Raw genomic sequence first — 17,618 nt, 5'->3', positions numbered from 1 at the left:
TTTACAATAAGGGTCACAACTAACAGTACTTGCAACAGTAATAATGTCTCAGTTAATTATTGATTGACAAGGCGTTTATGTAAAGCAGTACTAAATTGTAATGCTTCAGAATGTGGTTATTAATAATGAATTGAGACATTAAATGTTTATTGCCCTTCAATAATGAGATGCAATTATATAATCATCACATCAGTGGCATACTGTAATGTGGAATTAAAATGACAACAATATATTTTATTGCAATAGCTTCTTTATTTATTTTACATAAATATGCAAATAGCCTCTCACACCATGTGAGATGTCTGTCACAAATGTACTAATTAAAACTAGCTAAAATAAAAAAGTTATGTATTTATCACATCTGTTATATAATGCACACAGTCTTCAATCTTCTTCCATCTTCCTCGAGTCACTGCATATCTCACACAATCTCTCGTACGAATTATCTGATCTCACCTGCAAACTCAAGGGCACCAGTAATACCCCGTCCATTCATTTGACCCGACACCTTCAGAAAACTTTACAGCAGCTGAGTGGAACCGGAGCTCTGCTGCTCCCTCACGTACTCATTTAATCACACAGGAGTCGGCTAAGGTTACCGGACAGGAGTCACGCCTTTACAGTGAGCACACGTGTCCTAAAGGTTTTTTTTTTTTTTTTTTTTTAGGATTTCTACACAAAATAACCCATTACAAAAATCAACAGGGATAAAATGCATAAGCATAAAAAACAAAATACATGTGAAAAAAATACTGTAGAATCATTTTACAGCAAATATAAGATTTCATTTTACAATAAATAATAAGATATAATAGAATTAATTATTAAAAAGCAAGAACACACCTGTGATGCTGCTGGCAGTTACTTGCCCAAAATGCACAGGATTTCCCACAGGATAGACAATAAATAAACAAATTAAATAATATAAGATATAAAACAGACTAGATTACCTGGATCTCAGAGTCTTATCCCACTTCTGACACCAAGTTAATGGTTTACTCTCTCGTCTGTAGTAAAACAGTTCTGAAACAGACTGTGATTTACATAATCTTCATTTTTTAGCTGATAAAGTTTAGTTATGAATTTGGGTTATGTGGCTTACTCTGTGTGTTTATTGGCTGATTGCAAAAATTAAATATGACTCTGAGATTATCATTAACTCAAATTATCTGATTACTCAAGATTATGTAAACACATCGGCCAGATTACTGGGCATCACTGATGTTCTGCAGTAAACGGATTGAGGGCATGCAGAGACAATATTTTAGTAGTTTTGAAAAAGTTTGGGTCTGAAATGGTTTAAATATAAACTATTTATATTGTATATAAAAAAATAAAAAAATAATATTTTTTAATGCTGAATGCAGCACTCCATAGACCTGCATGGTCCTGCACGTACAAGCATCTTTCCCTGCTGTAGGAGATTTTTATCATTTAATTTTCCCTTAACAGCTGTGGAATAATGGCTCTTTTTGACCAGTTGGACTGGTCTAGCTTGTACAGTAGCCCCGAGTCAAAGGAATTTCTTTAGTTTTAAATGTTTTTCACCACCGCGCCTACTTTAGTTTGGAGGTTAAAGAGGTTAGAACACTTTACTGTCACAGCAGGTCTGCACATCTTCAGCCCTGGATGTAAAGGTTTTAGGAAGATAAATTAAACTGATATAGAAGTCCCAGACCATAAAATAAGTTTCAAAATCTAGTCTGGCAAAAAGATGTGGAACGGCAGAGAGGTAGAACTCGGTGCAAAACCTGGTTAACACAGCTGGCAGTCTATTTGTGTTTGTTAAAAATGTCTAAATTCATTTAATTCGGACAGGGATCAGGCGTGCACATTCATAATAAAGGATTTATTAAAAACAGGCTATGCACAATCATAAACCAGTAAAGGCAGGGTCAGCAACAGAAGGCAAAGACAGAATGGTCTAGACCAGGGGTTGGAAATGGGCGGTCCATGGGCCAGATGTGGCCCGCAAGCATTAACATCCGGCCTGTGAGGTTTTTTGAACTATAATGATCGATACTGTAATAAATAAATAATAAAATGTTTCTCTGGCAGCTTTTGTTTACATCCCTCTCTTGTCTCTGTCGCGTTCGGCATGACTTTAGTTTTCACCCGTTCTTGTTTTTCTAGGCTCCTTATCTCCTTATAAGGGTGTTTTTTCCAGACATGTCCCAATTCACTAGCTGGGACAGTGATAGTGTAATGGACCGCGACCCTGACGACACGGGTTCAAGCCTGTGTGAGGAGCGGTGTGTTTATTTATTTATTTTTTTCCTTTCTTCTTGGGGTTTGATTTGAGATCAAATGTTCTTCAATTGGGTTCAACAGCCCTCTGGGCTGGAGAGCTACTAGTCTGTAGCACTCCATCCCATTACACTTCCTTTTCCAAAACAGAATATATATTTTTTTTGTGGCCCACCACATAATAGCTTGTAAAATATCTGGCCCGCAGCCAAACTTATTTGCCGACCCCTGGTCTAGACAAACCAAGGTAAGTAAAGTGGTCAAGGGTCGGGTCACGGCAAGGATAATCAAAGGCAGGGCAAAACTCCTGCAGTCGGTAAACAAAAACAGGATCATACACAAAGAAACCAACAATAGAACGCGTTTTAATGTAGGGATAGCCTAAACAATTCTTGAAAATACAACACACAAAGAACAGGTAGAATGAAACTGGTACATTCTGGTACATTCCAGGTGTTTTAGACAAAGAATAAAGGTGAATGAGGTTTGACTGCAATTCTGTTGGGTTGATGATGTGTGAATAAGCAGATGAAGACTGAGTTTGCCTTTCTGATATCTCCATGTTCTCAGTAGCTTTTGTATCAGCACCAATAACACAACATCGGTTGCTCAGGGAACCAGCAAAAGCCAGCTAAATCTTTGGGACTGCTGCTTTGAGAAAGTGTTACTAAACATGACTATTACAATATGAGAAAAATAATGAGTTTATATTGATTGCAGAACATGCAGCCTGTGTCTTCAATCCATTGAAAAAAAAATTACATTGACATTAGAAAGTACTAAAACAAACATTTAACAAACTTAAACAGGCAGCACTGTGTACATAGCAAAAATTCACCCCCACATCCCCCACATGAACAAAGAACGGTATAAAATGTACAAAATGTAACAATAAAGTGAAAAATCATGGTGATCCATATTTATAATAATGTGTTTATTGAGATTAGATGTTAAAAATGTGCACAGGCAGTTTCGGAAATGCATGAATTCCAGTGAGGTACAACTTTGGGTCCTAGGGTACAAAATCCTAACCCTAAGGAACAATAAGTAAGGGTACACATTTGTTCCTATAAGTAAACTATAAAGTAAACTGTCTGTAACTGTCTATCTGTAACCTTCATGTTTTCCACTGATATTCATTTTTCAATTTGTTCCTCTATCCTACCTATAGTTTCATGCTTGTCCGTCGACTTCCTTAAGTTACTGTGTGTATTAACCATGTTTTTTAACTTAATTTTTGATTTCTTTGCATGGGCAAGACTATGCCCCTATCGCTAGCATTGTAAGCCTGTTGGGAGCATCTGCTAAAAGTGCTGTATTTCAGAAGGATGGGGTGAACGAAGGTGGGCTATTCTACAAAAGCTCATACGTAATCTTTATCATGTTTCAATACACCGCACCGGATTTCTCCTTTAAAGTGAAAAGCAACACTATAACCACTGTGAGCAGCACCTTCCTTAGCCCCGCCCAGTCCGTCTTACCTGTTGCAGGTGCAGCTGGGGCTGAATGTTGAGTGGATGGACAGAGGAGGGGCTGTAGAGGAGGAGGAGGAGGAGGAGGAGGGAGTGAAGAGAGGAGGCTTTAAAGGGAGCAGTGGGATCTAAACAAGCATCAAGAACCGCCGCTCTCCCTCCAGCAGGACGCAGGAGAATGTTCCGAGGTTTAGACAGACAGTGAGACAGCCATACAGACAGAAAAACAGACAGACATGGGTCGCTACACGGGTAAGACCTGCCGCCTGATCTTCATGCTGGTGATCACCGTGGTGTTCTTCGTGGCGGAGATCGTGGCGGGCTACGCGGGGAACTCCATCGCGCTGGTCTCGGACTCCTTCAACATGCTGTCCGACATGGTGTCGCTGTGCGTGGGCTTGATGTCCGCCCGCCTGTCGCGCCGCAGCGGCTCGGAGCGCTGCTCCTACGGCCTGGGCCGGGTGGAGGTGGTGGGCGCGCTCTCCAACGCCGTGTTCCTGACCGCCCTCCTCTTCTCCATCTCCGCCGAGGCCGTCAAGCGCCTCAGCCGGCCCGAGCCCATCGACGACCCGTTACTGGTGCTGGTGGTCGGCTCGCTGGGGCTGGCGGTCAACGTGGTGGGGCTCGTCATCTTCCAGGACTGCCGGTGGCTGTGCGGGAAAAACCGGCGGGGCGCGGGAGACAAGACCGAAGAGAAACCGGTCATGAACGGCGAAGCAGGTTCTCGTATTTTTCCAACGGTTTCTGATTATTATAAACCTATTTTCGCATCGTTTGCGAGCAAAGTAACGTGATTTTTGCGCTTTAAATCACTTTAAAACTAGAATGCGATTACTTTAGTTTATTTTCCACCTGTTTTTCGACAAGCTGTCTGAAAGCGCATCGCGATTGGCTAGTCGCTCACACTCACGAGCAGCGTCAGCCAATCGCAGCACGGCGAAGGCGAGACCGTGCTGAAAACAGGTGGGAAAATCCAAGACGTATAGAGTGATCTCAGCTACGAATGATGACAAACCACATGCTCGTGTTTTTTTTACGGTTTCTGCTCTTTCGCTTGTAAAAACAATATTTGTTTTAACGAAGTTAGCGTTTCAAATCACTTTAAAAGTAATCCACTTTAGTTTATTTTTCACTCGTATTTCGACAAGGTGGATGAAAACGCTTCGCGATTGGCTAATCCACAGCTTCAGCCAATCGTAGCACGGCGAAGGCGGGACTTGTCCGAAAACAAGTGGGAAAATCTAAGATGTGCGTAATGATTTGAGTGAGTTTACAGCTCTTATTAGATTTCTTTAAAGCCACAAACGATAAAAAAACACGTGCTCGTTTTTTCTACTTTTTTGCCATTTGCTTAAAAAAAAAACTAAAGTTTTAACGAGTTAAATGCTTCAAATCACTAAAAGTAACCAACGCTTACTTTTGGTTTATTTAAAGGCGGGTACTGTCGGAAAACAGGTGGTAAAAACCAAGACGATATGAGCTAGGAATGATAACAAACCAAGTACTATTTTTTTTCCAAATCACGTTTCTGCTCTTTAGATTGTAAAAAAAAAAATCGTTTTAACGAAGTTATCGTTTTAAACCACTCAAAAACAATCCACACTTATTAAGTTTATTTTTCACCATTATTTTGACAAGCTGGCAAAAAACGCCAAAAAATCGCGATTGGGTAATCGCTCTCACTCACGGGCAGCGTCAGCCAATCGTAGCATGGCAAAGGCGGGACTTGTCGGAAAACAGGTAGAGAAAATCTAAGACGTACATAATAATTTGAGTTATCGTTTTTTTTAAAGATACAAATGATGAAAAAACACGTTTATATTCTTTCTCTAAACCTATTGCTAAACCTAATTTCGCTTCGGTTGCGTCTAAACTAACGTGAATTCAACGTTTTAAATCACGCTGAAAATAGCCTACGTTTACTTTCGTTTATTTTCCACCCGTATTTCGGCAAGGCGGGATTCTCGAAAAACAGGTGGGATAAAACAAGACTTGCGTAACGATTTGAATGAATTAGCGACTTTTTTCTTACAAACAAGACAAATAAAACACAGTCGTTCGCATTTCCTCAGCGGGTGTTGCTATTTCTCTTGTATAACACTCTCTTAACGTAACTAAGGGTCTATAGCGTTTTACGTTTACTTTAGCGTTTTCCACACGTACATTTCTACAAGCTGGCTCAAAACACTTCGCGATTGGCTAATATGTGTCACTCACGAGCAACGTCATCCAATCGTATCACGGTGGAGGCGGGACTTGTCAAAAACGGGTGGGGAAAAAACAAGAGTAAGGTTGTTTTGTGAGTCAGCGGTTTTTGATTGGGGTTGTTTGTATCCCTGGTAGCAAAAAAAACATTGAATAAACGTTACTTTTCGGTTACATTGTATAATTTCGGAATGATTGGAGCTCTCAGGTGAAAGGAGTTCCCCACAAACAGCAACAACAACAACAACAACAACAATACTACTACTACTAATACTACTAATAATAACAATAAAAACAATAATAAATAATAACAATTATTATTATTATTATTATTATTATTATTATTATTGTCTTTATAGTTATTCTTATTATTTAAATATTACTTTCTACACTTCAATAATGCAAAACAAGCAATAAGAATAGACTACACATAAGATATACACTACCGAATGTGCAGATTTTTTATTTTCCAATATTAGCAATTACTTTATTTCTTTATTTCTCTTCACTGATGAAACTTAGACTTAGTCCAACCTTAAACTGAGCTAAAGTCTTTGTAAATACATTTGCTATCTACAGAATCATGATATTTTTGCAATTTGGTAGATCTCATTTTAGATAAATTCACATATTTCTTAAAAAAAAAAGTAATATAGCCAGAGAGGGGGCAAGGGTGCCACTGGCCAATTCCAGGAAGACCGATACAAATTAAGATGAGACTGACGTTGGCCTGACTGTGCAAACGTTTAACATTACTATTCAAGTGTAATAGGAAATTAGAACTAAGTATAAAATGTATATATAGTTGGACAATGCAAATATGTGTACAGTATTATTTCTTTGTGTTGTTGCTAATTTGAATACTGTCACAATGCATAATGTAGATCTTGTGGAGCTTATTTGTAACCTTGTCCACACTGTTCTCCCCAGATCTGTGTAAGTGGTTCTTAACCTCCTGAATGCTTCCAGCAAGTGCGCTCAGCACTCCTGTTCTGTCCATCCACAGGGCCCCTCGCCCATGAGGCTGATTCACCGCAGAAAGATAAGAACCAAAGTGAAGGACAACCACTAAACATACGAGGTAGGAGCAATCTTTACACTGATCTCTCTCTCTCACGCAGTGTGGGCAGTGTGCCAGGTCCTGCTGGAAAATGAAATCTGCATCTCCATAAAAGTTGTCAGCAGAGGGAAGCATGAAGTGCTGTAAGATTTTGTGGGAAAACAAAACTGCACTGACTTTGGACTTAACATAACACAGTGTTCCAACACCAGCAGACCAAGGTTTGGAGAGACATGTCATCTGCTGGTGCTGGTCCACTGTGTTATATCAAGTCCAAAGTCAGTGCAGTGATTTCCGGCAAAATCTATATCAATGCATTTTCTGAAATGTCCTACATAATTATTCTACAGAGACCCTAAAGTATTAAGACTAATTAGATTAAAGGAACTAAAATTATGGACTATATTTTATATAAAACTCTGGCAACAACTTGAATGTTATAAGGGAAATTATTGTTGAGTTAAGGGAACAATGTATTATACATATCTGGAAAAAATAAGAGAGCACTTAAAAAGGACGAGTTTCCTTGATTTTACCAAATTGTAATTTTTGCACCAGGAGTGGGATGAAGTTATCCAAAAACCAGGCCAAGATGCATGAAAACTGTGATCAAAAACCAGGGTTATTCCAGCAAATATTGATTTCTGAACTTTTGTATGAACTTGTATGAACTTGTAGAACTTTTAGAGTATGAACTTGTTTTCTTTGCATTATTTGAGGTCTGAAAGCTCTGCATCTTTTTTTTTGTCATTTCAGCCATTTCTCATTTTCTGCAAATACATACTCTAAATGACAGTATATTAATTTGGAATTTGGGAGAGAAGTTGTCTGTAGTTTATAGAATAAAACAAAAATGTATATTTTGCTCAAACATAAACCTAAAAATAGCAAAATCAGAGAAACTGATTCAGAAACTGAAGTGGTCTCTTTTTTTTTCAGAGCTGTATACTGTAATATATGTTATACATAGTATTAAATATAAACAGCTTTTTTCTTTTAAGCATGTTTGAATTTCTGTTCCACCTTAAACCGTCCTTCCTTAAGCTATTCTTTTAAGGAGGAATGGCACATTTAAATATTTCCTGAGTGTGAAATCCTGCTTTGTGAAAGAACCCACTTGTCCTGTGTGTAACGAGGGTTTTACATGTACTGTACTACTGTGCATGCATCTCATTAAACATATCTTCTACCCCACACAGAGTGTGTGCTGTGTGTGCCTCCAGAGAAACCAGGAACCTGTGTATTTCTTTTTTCTTGCTACACGCTTTTCACCCATTACATGCGTTTTCAGTCGATTACACTTGTTGCTCTTTCTTGCCCTCTTCGCTCCTTCAGGAGTTTTACTCCACGTGCTGAACGATGCGCTGGGCTCCGTGGTGGTGGTGGTGGCCTCTGTACTGTTTTATGTGTGGCCCCTACCCCCCGACGCCCCCTGCAACTGGCAGTGCTATGTGGACCCCAGCCTGACGCTGGTGATGGTGGTCATCATCCTGGCGTCGGCCATTCCTCTGATGAAGGAAACCACTACAACTCTGCTGCAGATGACCCCACCGGACATGACTGTTTCCACCATATGTGAGTATATATACATATATACATACATCTAAGATACCAATTAAAACGTGGCCATTGAGAGACACTTATGATGAGTTAAAAATGATGAGTTTTTTTATTTTTTTTTTATTTTACCAAATTAAAAAAACTAAAAATATAATCCAGAGGAAGATGGATGATCACAAGCCATCAAACCAAGCTGAACTGCTTGAAATTTTGCATCAGGAGTAAAAGCATAAAGTTATCCAAAAGCAGCGTGTAAGACTGGTGGAGGAGAACATGATGCCAAGATGCATGAAAACTGTGATTAAAAAACAAGGTTATTTCGCCAAATATTGATTTCTGAACTCTTTAAACTTTATGAATATGAACTTGTTTTCTTTGCATTATTTGAGGTCTGAAAGCTCTGCATCTTTTTTGTTATTTCAGTGATTTCTCATTTTCTGCAAATAAATGCTCTAAATGACAATATTTTTATTAGGAATTTGGGAGAAATGTTGTCTGTGGTTTATAGAATAAAACAACAATGTTAATTTTACTCAAACATAAACCTATAAATAGCAAAATCAGAGAAACTGATTAAGAAACTGAAGTGGCCTCTCCATTTTTTCCAGAGCTGTATATACATAATGAATCATTTTTTGTGCGCAAATTAATCACACTATTAAGTTTACAGTACTGTAGAGTACAGAATGAAGCATGGATTAAATCTCATAACTAACCTCTTCTTGCAGAATTGTTTTGGTTCAGCCACATTGGAGGGTTTTCAAGCATGAACGTGCTGTTTAAGACCATGGCACATCATCTCAATCTGACCTTTACTAGGCCACTCCCAAACCTTAATTTTGTTTTTTTTTGTTTGAGCCATTCAGAGGTGGACCTGCTGGTGTGCCTCGGATCATTGTCCTGCTGCAGAACCCAAGTACGCTTGAGCTTAAAGTCGCAAACTAATGGCCGGAAATTATTATTTAGTTTTTTTTTTTTTTCAGGAATTTTTTGGTAGAGAGCAGAATTCAAGGTTCCATCAATTATAGCAAGTTGTCCAGATCCTCAGACTCAGTCTGTCAGACTACCACCACCATGTTTGACATTCAATATGATTTTTTTTTTTTTTTTTTTTTTTTAAGTGGTGTGTTAATTTTACAGCGCGACACAAACAAATGTGACGGGACACAAACCTTCCAGAAGGACACTGTATAATTTTGTTTTTAAATCATATTTGCACTAATTCTATTTCTGACGATTTCCTTTCTTTCTCTCTCTCTCTCTCTCTCTCTCTATTTGCTTCTTGTCATCAGTGGAGAAGGTACGCCGGTTGCCCGCAGTGCTCAGCGTCCACGAAGCTCACGTGTGGGAGTTAGTCAAGGACCGCAATGTAGCCACCTTGCACGTCAAAGTGAACTCAGAATTCAACAAGTTTGAACTCAAGAGCCTCCAATCCCAGATCAGGGAGGTCTTCCACAATGCTGGCGTTCACAGCGTCACAATCCAGGTGGAGATCAGCGACGGTGAACTGGACAGCAGCCAGTGTAGCAACCCCTGCATGTCCAGCGACTGTCTCAAACTGTCCTGCTGCCCCACTGAGCCTACATTAGCGTCAGACAGCAGGGTGGACCAGTCCAGCATCCCCTTGGGAGAAGTGTCAATAGACTTGGGCGATGGTAATACAAATCTGCTTCGGGAACGAGACACTAAACACATAAAAGTCACAGGGAAAGTCACAGAAACCACCAAGTTTTAAACCTCGAGGGCTGGCTTCTCAGGTCAGGGCGTGGTCTATTCCTTGACTCAAAGAGTTTTGAGTTCCTATTTTTTTTTCTTTTTCTTTTAGCCAAAGAATATGGCTGCCGTCACTCTGAGAAGCTGGCCCTGAATGCTTCAGACTGAAGCAAAAACAAAGCAAAAGAGCAAGAGACAAAAACAGGCACCTCAGGGAGAGTTATAGATAGTTATAGACCTTCCACTAATGAGTGCAATGTTCAAACTACTACTGTATTTATTAACCTGCTGCGCTTGTACTCAGACAGACTGATAGAGAGATCGAGTAGTTAGGCTTTACAAATCAATTACAATCCGTTTCCTGCTGCACTCGTTGAAAGCTGTAAGCAAGGCGAACAGTGCTGGAAACCAACTGCTGATAGAAACTAGTGAGATTCTTCTTATTCATCATTTATTTCTAATTTTATACTGTTATATACACTTTCATGTTATTTTTTCTACAAATGATAGCAGCAGAACAGCTTCAGTGAAAAGTGCTATTGTTGAAGATTAAGTGTAATGTTAGAACTGGGTGGTGTAGCATAGTGGATAACAAGACTACCTACTGTCCCTGTGCTAGAGAGTAGGGTTTTATTCCCTGGCAATTCCACTCAAACCTACCATGCATGCTACACACTAAGAAAAGCAAGTACAGATTTGTACTTAAAAGAGTACAAAGCTTGTCGCTGGGGCTGTACCTTATATTGAGGTACAAAAAAGTACCTTTCAGTGAAAGTCCTTTTTTGTACCCCTGTTTTTTTGTGCCAGTAAAGATTATAAAGATTATAATCATCATCATCAACTGAATATGTATCAAGAACCTGATGATCCAAAATTGTGTGGCTTTCAAATGAAAAATGTATAAGTAAAATATAGATTGTTTATTAGAACAGTGATACAGAATACAGAATGTACCTTTTAGCTGGATAAATGGTACAAATCTGTACTTACTGCTGTTAGAAAAGACTTTGTACTTCAAAGGGAACACAATTGACCCTGTAAAGACCAATATTGTACCATTGAGGATACAATTATAAAGAGTGTACCTTTGAGTACAAAAAAGTACTTATATATCGTACCTCTGTTTTTTAAGAGTGTAATCCACTTAGTGTCTTTAGTCCGTGTTTTTCTTCACAATCGTATGAGCAGGCAGACTTTCTGTGGTTTAATTTGCTAATTTGTCATCTACACTCCCGACTAATCACGGCTTCCCTGTGCGCTACATGGCAAGCGAAGGGCCTGTTCAATGACTTCAGTTGTTCGCTTTCCCAATTATGCAATTATGCTACATTGTTTGTTGAAGCTATTTGAACGCCGGCCTTTGTAAGTAATATGCTTAGGTATTAATGCTATGTCCATTTTTCACTTTTTTAATGCATCAACTAAAATAACTCACTGTTTACTTGCTGCCTAATATTAGATCCAAATTTTTGTGCTTTTCCCAAAGTGCTGCTTAGTGGTGTGTTGGCAAAACCTACCAAAATCCAATCTTCTTTATCATAGGGTGGTATGAACAGCAAAAAGCACACTAAATCTAACGTTTTCCATAAAGAAAAGCAAGAAAATGGAAGACAGCAGCGAGTGAGGGTTTCAGTGGTGTAATAGAAGGAAACAGACATCATAAATATTTGATATCTTTGTACAAACTGAATTAGAAAGCTTGTCAGTGTTTCCAAAGAAATTTCGAAAGAATTGGCCAATTACAGCCACAAGAGGGCGTGGCTGCCATATCAAAGGATAATGGCATAAACGCAAACAGAAGAAGTGGCCCAATAAAGTGCCTGTTTTACAGTGGATTATCGCAAAAAAAGCCCAGCTCTCAGCCGCTGCATCAGATTAGGAGCATGTACTGTGCAGACAGATGTCAGATACAGGTGTGAACAACCTTAAAACACCTGTTGAGGATTTGGGATTTTGCCTGATTTACTGGTTGACCTCTTTTGAAGCATTTTTGGTAGGTACTGACCACTGCATACAAGGGACATCAACATCAATATTTCTATTTCTATTGATTTAGAGCGTTTCTGTGTGTCTTTGCTATCGTAACGATGGGAAAAGTACACCTAAACTAATCAACATTTCCCTTTAAGAGCCAGGTGCACTATGAATGACTTTGGCAGATTGGTATTTTAACGGCGCAGCACTTCTTAAAAGTGAAAACTGACATGTGCTTTGTTCACACTGCCTTGCCAAGATAGCAACGTCTGACTGTTGAATGTATGTCTAGGTTTTGTTCAGTCAGTGGCGCAGCTGTGTTTTTTGTTGCCAAGATAGCAATACATCAGAAATTTACCCAAACTATTTTCACGAACACTGTTATTAGTTAAATGGCTTGAAAATTGACTGTTCGCAAGGTGTAATGTAGCATGTGCAGGGTGTCAAATAGGATCCTATCAGTATCAGTAACTGATTGTTCACTTACTGCCTGCCATATTCCACCTCATGACTGGTGAAATCAATAGTTATTCCCGTTAATTCTCCCCATTCAATTTAGCTGAGCCAATTAACCCACCCACTCACTTACTAGGATGCTCCGTGAAGAGGGAAAGAGCGCCACCTACCCACCCACAAAGAGCACTGCTAATTGTGCATGGCTATTTGTGTTATCTGAGGGTAGATATGAAGCAATTCTGATTCTACTAGACTTTTCACTGAAGCTGTTTTGCAGTTTGATACAAATACAAAAAAAGACTGTTTAACAGAAACCTTTGCTGTAGCCTAAGTTTCTATAAGCTGCTGATAAAATGTCTTTCCACACCCCAGCTCAACTTCTCAGCCAGAAAAGTTGATGTTTGAAGGCCTCATAATGAATTCCCTCAGAAGTGAACATGTACATAGTCTGCATACTTTATGTAGTGAATGCAGCCTTGTTCCACTGCCATCCGTAGCTGTTAGTACTGCTGATTCACTGCTAAAAAAACAGAATGTAGCAGTTTTAGCAATTCCTAAAAAGAAATTATAACACTTTCTGGGAATTCTATGAGACTTAATATTAGACTTAATAATCAAATTCAACACATAACACATTATAATAATGCATTCATAAGGCATTATAAACATGGTTATACTGGTTATATTTCTGAGAATGAATATCACATTATAACCACGTTAACTATGCACTATGAACTGGAATTAATGTAATAATTTATCATAAACTGTACTTGTTAAAATATGTTACAAATGTAAAAATATTAAATAAAATATTATAGATTTGTCACTATTAATAGTACATTCTAATGATCTGTCATTTTACTTAGAGTGTACAGTGACACATATAATATAATACATTTTAAATTAATACAAACAATTATAATATTTAATATAAGTACAATTCATGAGTGGTTAAAAGTAATTATAGCATGCTTTGTTGAGGTTCGTGGTATTGATATATGTCATCTTATAAACATCTTATAAAGTGATAATGCATTATGATCACAATCCATAATGCATAATAAACCTTTTTTATAATAAACTATTTTTATAGGCTCTATGAATGCATTATATCGTGTTATAAATATGTTTATAGAGTCTAATAGACATGACATTAATAGAAAGTGTTACCAAAGAAACTGTCCCTATGTTTCCTCTCCTTCAGTCTTCAGTACTGCCTCTCTGCTAGCCTCTCTGGTAGCTACATGGCTAGCCACAATCAAACGGGATCACAACTTCCAATGGTTCTCCAGCTGCTGTATGAAAAGACACAGGCTGACTTTCCCCGATAGTGCCTACTACTGTTATACTACCATTATTGTGTCTTGTTTATTTTTTGTCTTTAAATGTTAAAATGGAAAATTCTTTGAAATTGTATTTAAGCTAAAACCAATGTAACGTTGTATTTGTATTCTGATGATCGATCTTTGGACCAGGATTAAGTACGGTGTACAATCATTAGCACTTGAAGGTTGTGCTTGTGACGTTAGAATGTACTGTAAATAATATTAAAGTGTGTGTTGTTTGTGTAGCATTGTATATATGAAGCAAGAGCTCATTTCTTGACAAAAAAAGAGCCGCAATTAACATTTTAATTTTCTCCAATAATTAGAATATAATTGAAAAAGTTACTTTATTTCAGTAATTCAGTTTTAAAAAACTCATATTATATAGACGTATTACACACAGAGTGATCTATTTTTCTTTTCTTTTATTGTTGATGATTATGGCTTACTGCTAAAGAAACCCAAAATTCAGTATCTCAGAAAAATAGAATATTATATAAGACCAATTGATTCTTCTGGCAGGGTGGGTGTTCTTCTGGCAGTGTGCAAAATCCTGCTGGAAAATGAAATCCGCATCTCCATAAAAGTTGTCAGCAGGAGGTTGAAGGTGCCAACAACAAGTGCAGCTCCTGCAGCTCCCAGCAGACAAATAATGGAAAAGTCTGTCCGTCAGACGTTCCCTCCCCGGAGGCCTCTTCACTCACGTACAGCACTCGTCACACACACTGTTCCACACACACGTCATCAGCCTATAGATACTGCCTCTTTCATCTGTTACACTGAAACGTGATGTATTATGATGCTTAGGCTAACTATTATGAAAGTGTTCAGATTGTATTGTTAGTTTTTACTGGAGTTATACTGGCTGCAGTCCATCTCCAGTGTTTAACTCCAACAGTTAATTTTTTCTCTGCTAACCCTTTGTATAAGTGCCAGTACTAGTGCCAGTGCTACTTATGGCAACACAAGTAGCACATTTTAATTGTAATTAAAATATTTGTGAATGTAGTGTAAAAATTTTGCATTTGAGTGTTTTTTTTTTTTGCTTTGGATTTAAGTATACATTTTTTTAAGAATATTTTTTAATTAGGACTGTTTTTTAACGCAATTAATTTCAAGACCAAGTTTGACCACCCATCGCACAGATTTTTTTTTTTTTTCTCTGGAACGGTTTACTTGTTGGTGAGAACGTGATCTGGTCTCGAGTCCAACCCAGCTATCAAATAAATTTATTTTTAATTGAGCTAACCACAGTTTAATTTGATAAATCAGCCAGATAATATACTGCTATGAACAAAATCTGCTGATGTCACCTTCACGTCCAACCATCTGCGTCTCACCGCTATCAGAGGCAGACAGCATACTGCTGTTGCTGCAGCTCAGCCAACCAGCACTCCCTCCTGCCCTGCCTCTAAACCCATACATCACCCAGTGCCCCTCCCAAACTACCCCTTCCATTTTTTTGCCTTTTTTAAAGGGGTGGGGTGTTATATAATAATTGAATTAATAAAATAAAATAGCTATTTATATAATTTTTAATATTTTAGAGTGAAGGATAACATTCCTCTGTTACCTGTTATATATATATATATATATTGTTACAGAGTGTTTGTTTGTAAAACCCAAAATACACTTTATTGTAATATTTTATATTAACCCATGGCCAACTTTACCTGCTTTAGTTTAACCCTTTAAAATGCATTGTCCTCTATACAGGCTACAGGTGTTGGTGATACAGAGCCCTTTTTTTCTGCAATAAAATAAAAATAAAAATTTACACTCCCCAAATTCTGCATGTTTAAAAATAGACGTAAAAACTAGACAAATATAATGAAACTAAAGATTTGAGGGAGAAAAACTGTTTGATTTGTATTCAGAATTTGTATTGATTTTAAAATGAAGTTTAGGAAAGAGACAATTGTATTATTTTATTAATTATATTTTAACATTAGCAGATTTACTTACATTTTTTTTGATAACACGTTAAAATAAGACTACATTTATAAAGGCTTTATGAATGGTTATAAATTAGTTTATTACTGGTTATTAATTAGGTTGCAAATACTTAAAAAAAAACATTAATAAGCAGTTAAAATATATCTATAACAACACATAAATAGAAATGATATATAGATAGATAAATAGGCAGACAGACAGGCAGATAGATAGATAGATAGATAGATAGATAGATAGATAGATAGATAGATAGATAGATAGATAGATAGATAGATAGATAGATAGATAGATAGATAGATAGATGGGTGGATGGATGGATGGATAGATAGAGAGATAGATAGATAGATAGATAGATAGATAGATAGATCTAAATACTTAAATTAAATTACTAAGTTGATTTATATGACTAAGCAAACAATGAATCACTGTTGCCTTTTCAATTGATGTGTTGTAACTGCTTATCAATGGTTTTTTAAGCATTTACAATCTAATTAATAATAATTTATTAACTCAATTATAAACCACGTATAAACCCTTTATAAAGGTAGTTTTTTGGTATATTTTCTATTATAATAACAGTTATGCTTTTCAGTAATGTTCCTTATCAAACACCAAAGCTTTTTAGGTAATGCTTGAATAGAAATCCCTAAGATTTAGTGCTGTAATGTCAGTTAGACAACTGTCAAAAATCTTGACCTGTTAAGGGGTTAATAGCTTGTCATTTAAAGAATATTCTATGAGGTTTTCTCTCTGTGTATCTGAAAGGGTTAAGCCCTGAAACCATCATTTTCTGCATGCTTTACATTCACCCGGTGTCAAATTCCTCTTTACAAAGACTCCAGGGCTCGAGGAAGCGGGTTTCGGTGTCAGGACCTCGTCAGCAGATTAACCTTTAGTTAATTAGTTATTAAGCAGAAAAATAGACAAGCTAAGAAAACATAAAATTACAGTAAATGTGTTTTTGTTTTTAATCTGGATGCAGCTGATCAGTAACAGCAACTCCTCTCTCTCAACACCTGATGGCACTAAGAGACAGAGAGATATGCACAGGCTTTCATTCAGGGCCACTCAGCCAATCAGGAGGCTCAGAGAAAGGGCAGATAAAGAATGAAGAAGAGTCACCACCTGAATACTGAACAAGGTTTATGATGGCTGTGAACAGGGCTCAACCAATCAGATTTCAGAACTGTTAGGTATAATTATGTGTGGGTAAAAGCTCCTGTGTGAACATCATTAGTTCAATGGCATGAAAAGACACACACACACTCACACACACATATACACACCTCATTGTTTTAGGCAGATTATATTGAGATGCCACATCTGATATTACACAACACAACACGCTATACACGCTATGAGTGTATATAGAAGGCTGTTGTGCGTGTGTGTGTCTTTTTCAACGTGGAAAATTAGGTTAAATGGGAATTTCAGTCTAATTCTAAAATTTAATGTATACATACACATTAATCTTGTTATGTAATACTCTGCTATGTGGGGACTCCAAATGGCCCAGCGGACTATGGTGCTGCTTCCACTACGATCCGACGATCCCTGTTTCGAGTCCTGGTTATGCTGCTTGCCATCAGCAGCCGGAGTCTGAGAGAGAACGATTGGCCATGCTCTCTCTGGGTGGGTAGATGGCGCTCT

General features: G+C 37.7%; 1 protein-coding gene across 1 annotated transcript; it reads left to right on the top strand.

The window, feature by feature from the left end:
* The first annotated feature begins 3,837 nt into the window (after nucleotides 1–3,837).
* Nucleotides 3,838–14,265, top strand: slc30a10 (solute carrier family 30 member 10). The gene is made up of 4 exons (XM_049481444.1): nucleotides 3,838–4,439; nucleotides 6,931–7,005; nucleotides 8,320–8,559; nucleotides 9,837–14,265. The coding sequence occupies exons 1-4, from the start codon at nucleotides 3,956–3,958 to the stop codon at nucleotides 10,277–10,279; spliced, it is 1,242 nt and encodes a 413-aa protein (XP_049337401.1). The 5' UTR covers nucleotides 3,838–3,955; the 3' UTR covers nucleotides 10,280–14,265.
* Nucleotides 14,266–17,618: the final 3,353 nt, after the last annotated feature.

The sequence above is a fragment of the Astyanax mexicanus genome, chromosome 7 (genome assembly GCF_023375975.1).
Source record: "Astyanax mexicanus isolate ESR-SI-001 chromosome 7, AstMex3_surface, whole genome shotgun sequence".
NCBI lineage: Eukaryota > Metazoa > Chordata > Actinopteri > Characiformes > Acestrorhamphidae > Astyanax > Astyanax mexicanus.
Note: the sequence above shows the minus strand (reverse complement) of the source record. Positions and strands in the feature narration are given on the sequence as shown.

Excerpts from the sequence above, each read along its gene's own strand:
- slc30a10 (XM_049481444.1), top strand. The coding sequence starts at position 3,956 with ATGGGTCGCTACACGGGTAAGACCTGCCGCCTGATCTTCATGCTGGTG. Across the intron at positions 7,006-8,319 it reads ACAACCACTAAACATACGAG|GAGTTTTACTCCACGTGCTG; the intron begins GTAGGAGCAATC and ends TCGCTCCTTCAG. Across the intron at positions 8,560-9,836 it reads CATGACTGTTTCCACCATAT|TGGAGAAGGTACGCCGGTTG; the intron begins GTGAGTATATAT and ends TCTTGTCATCAG.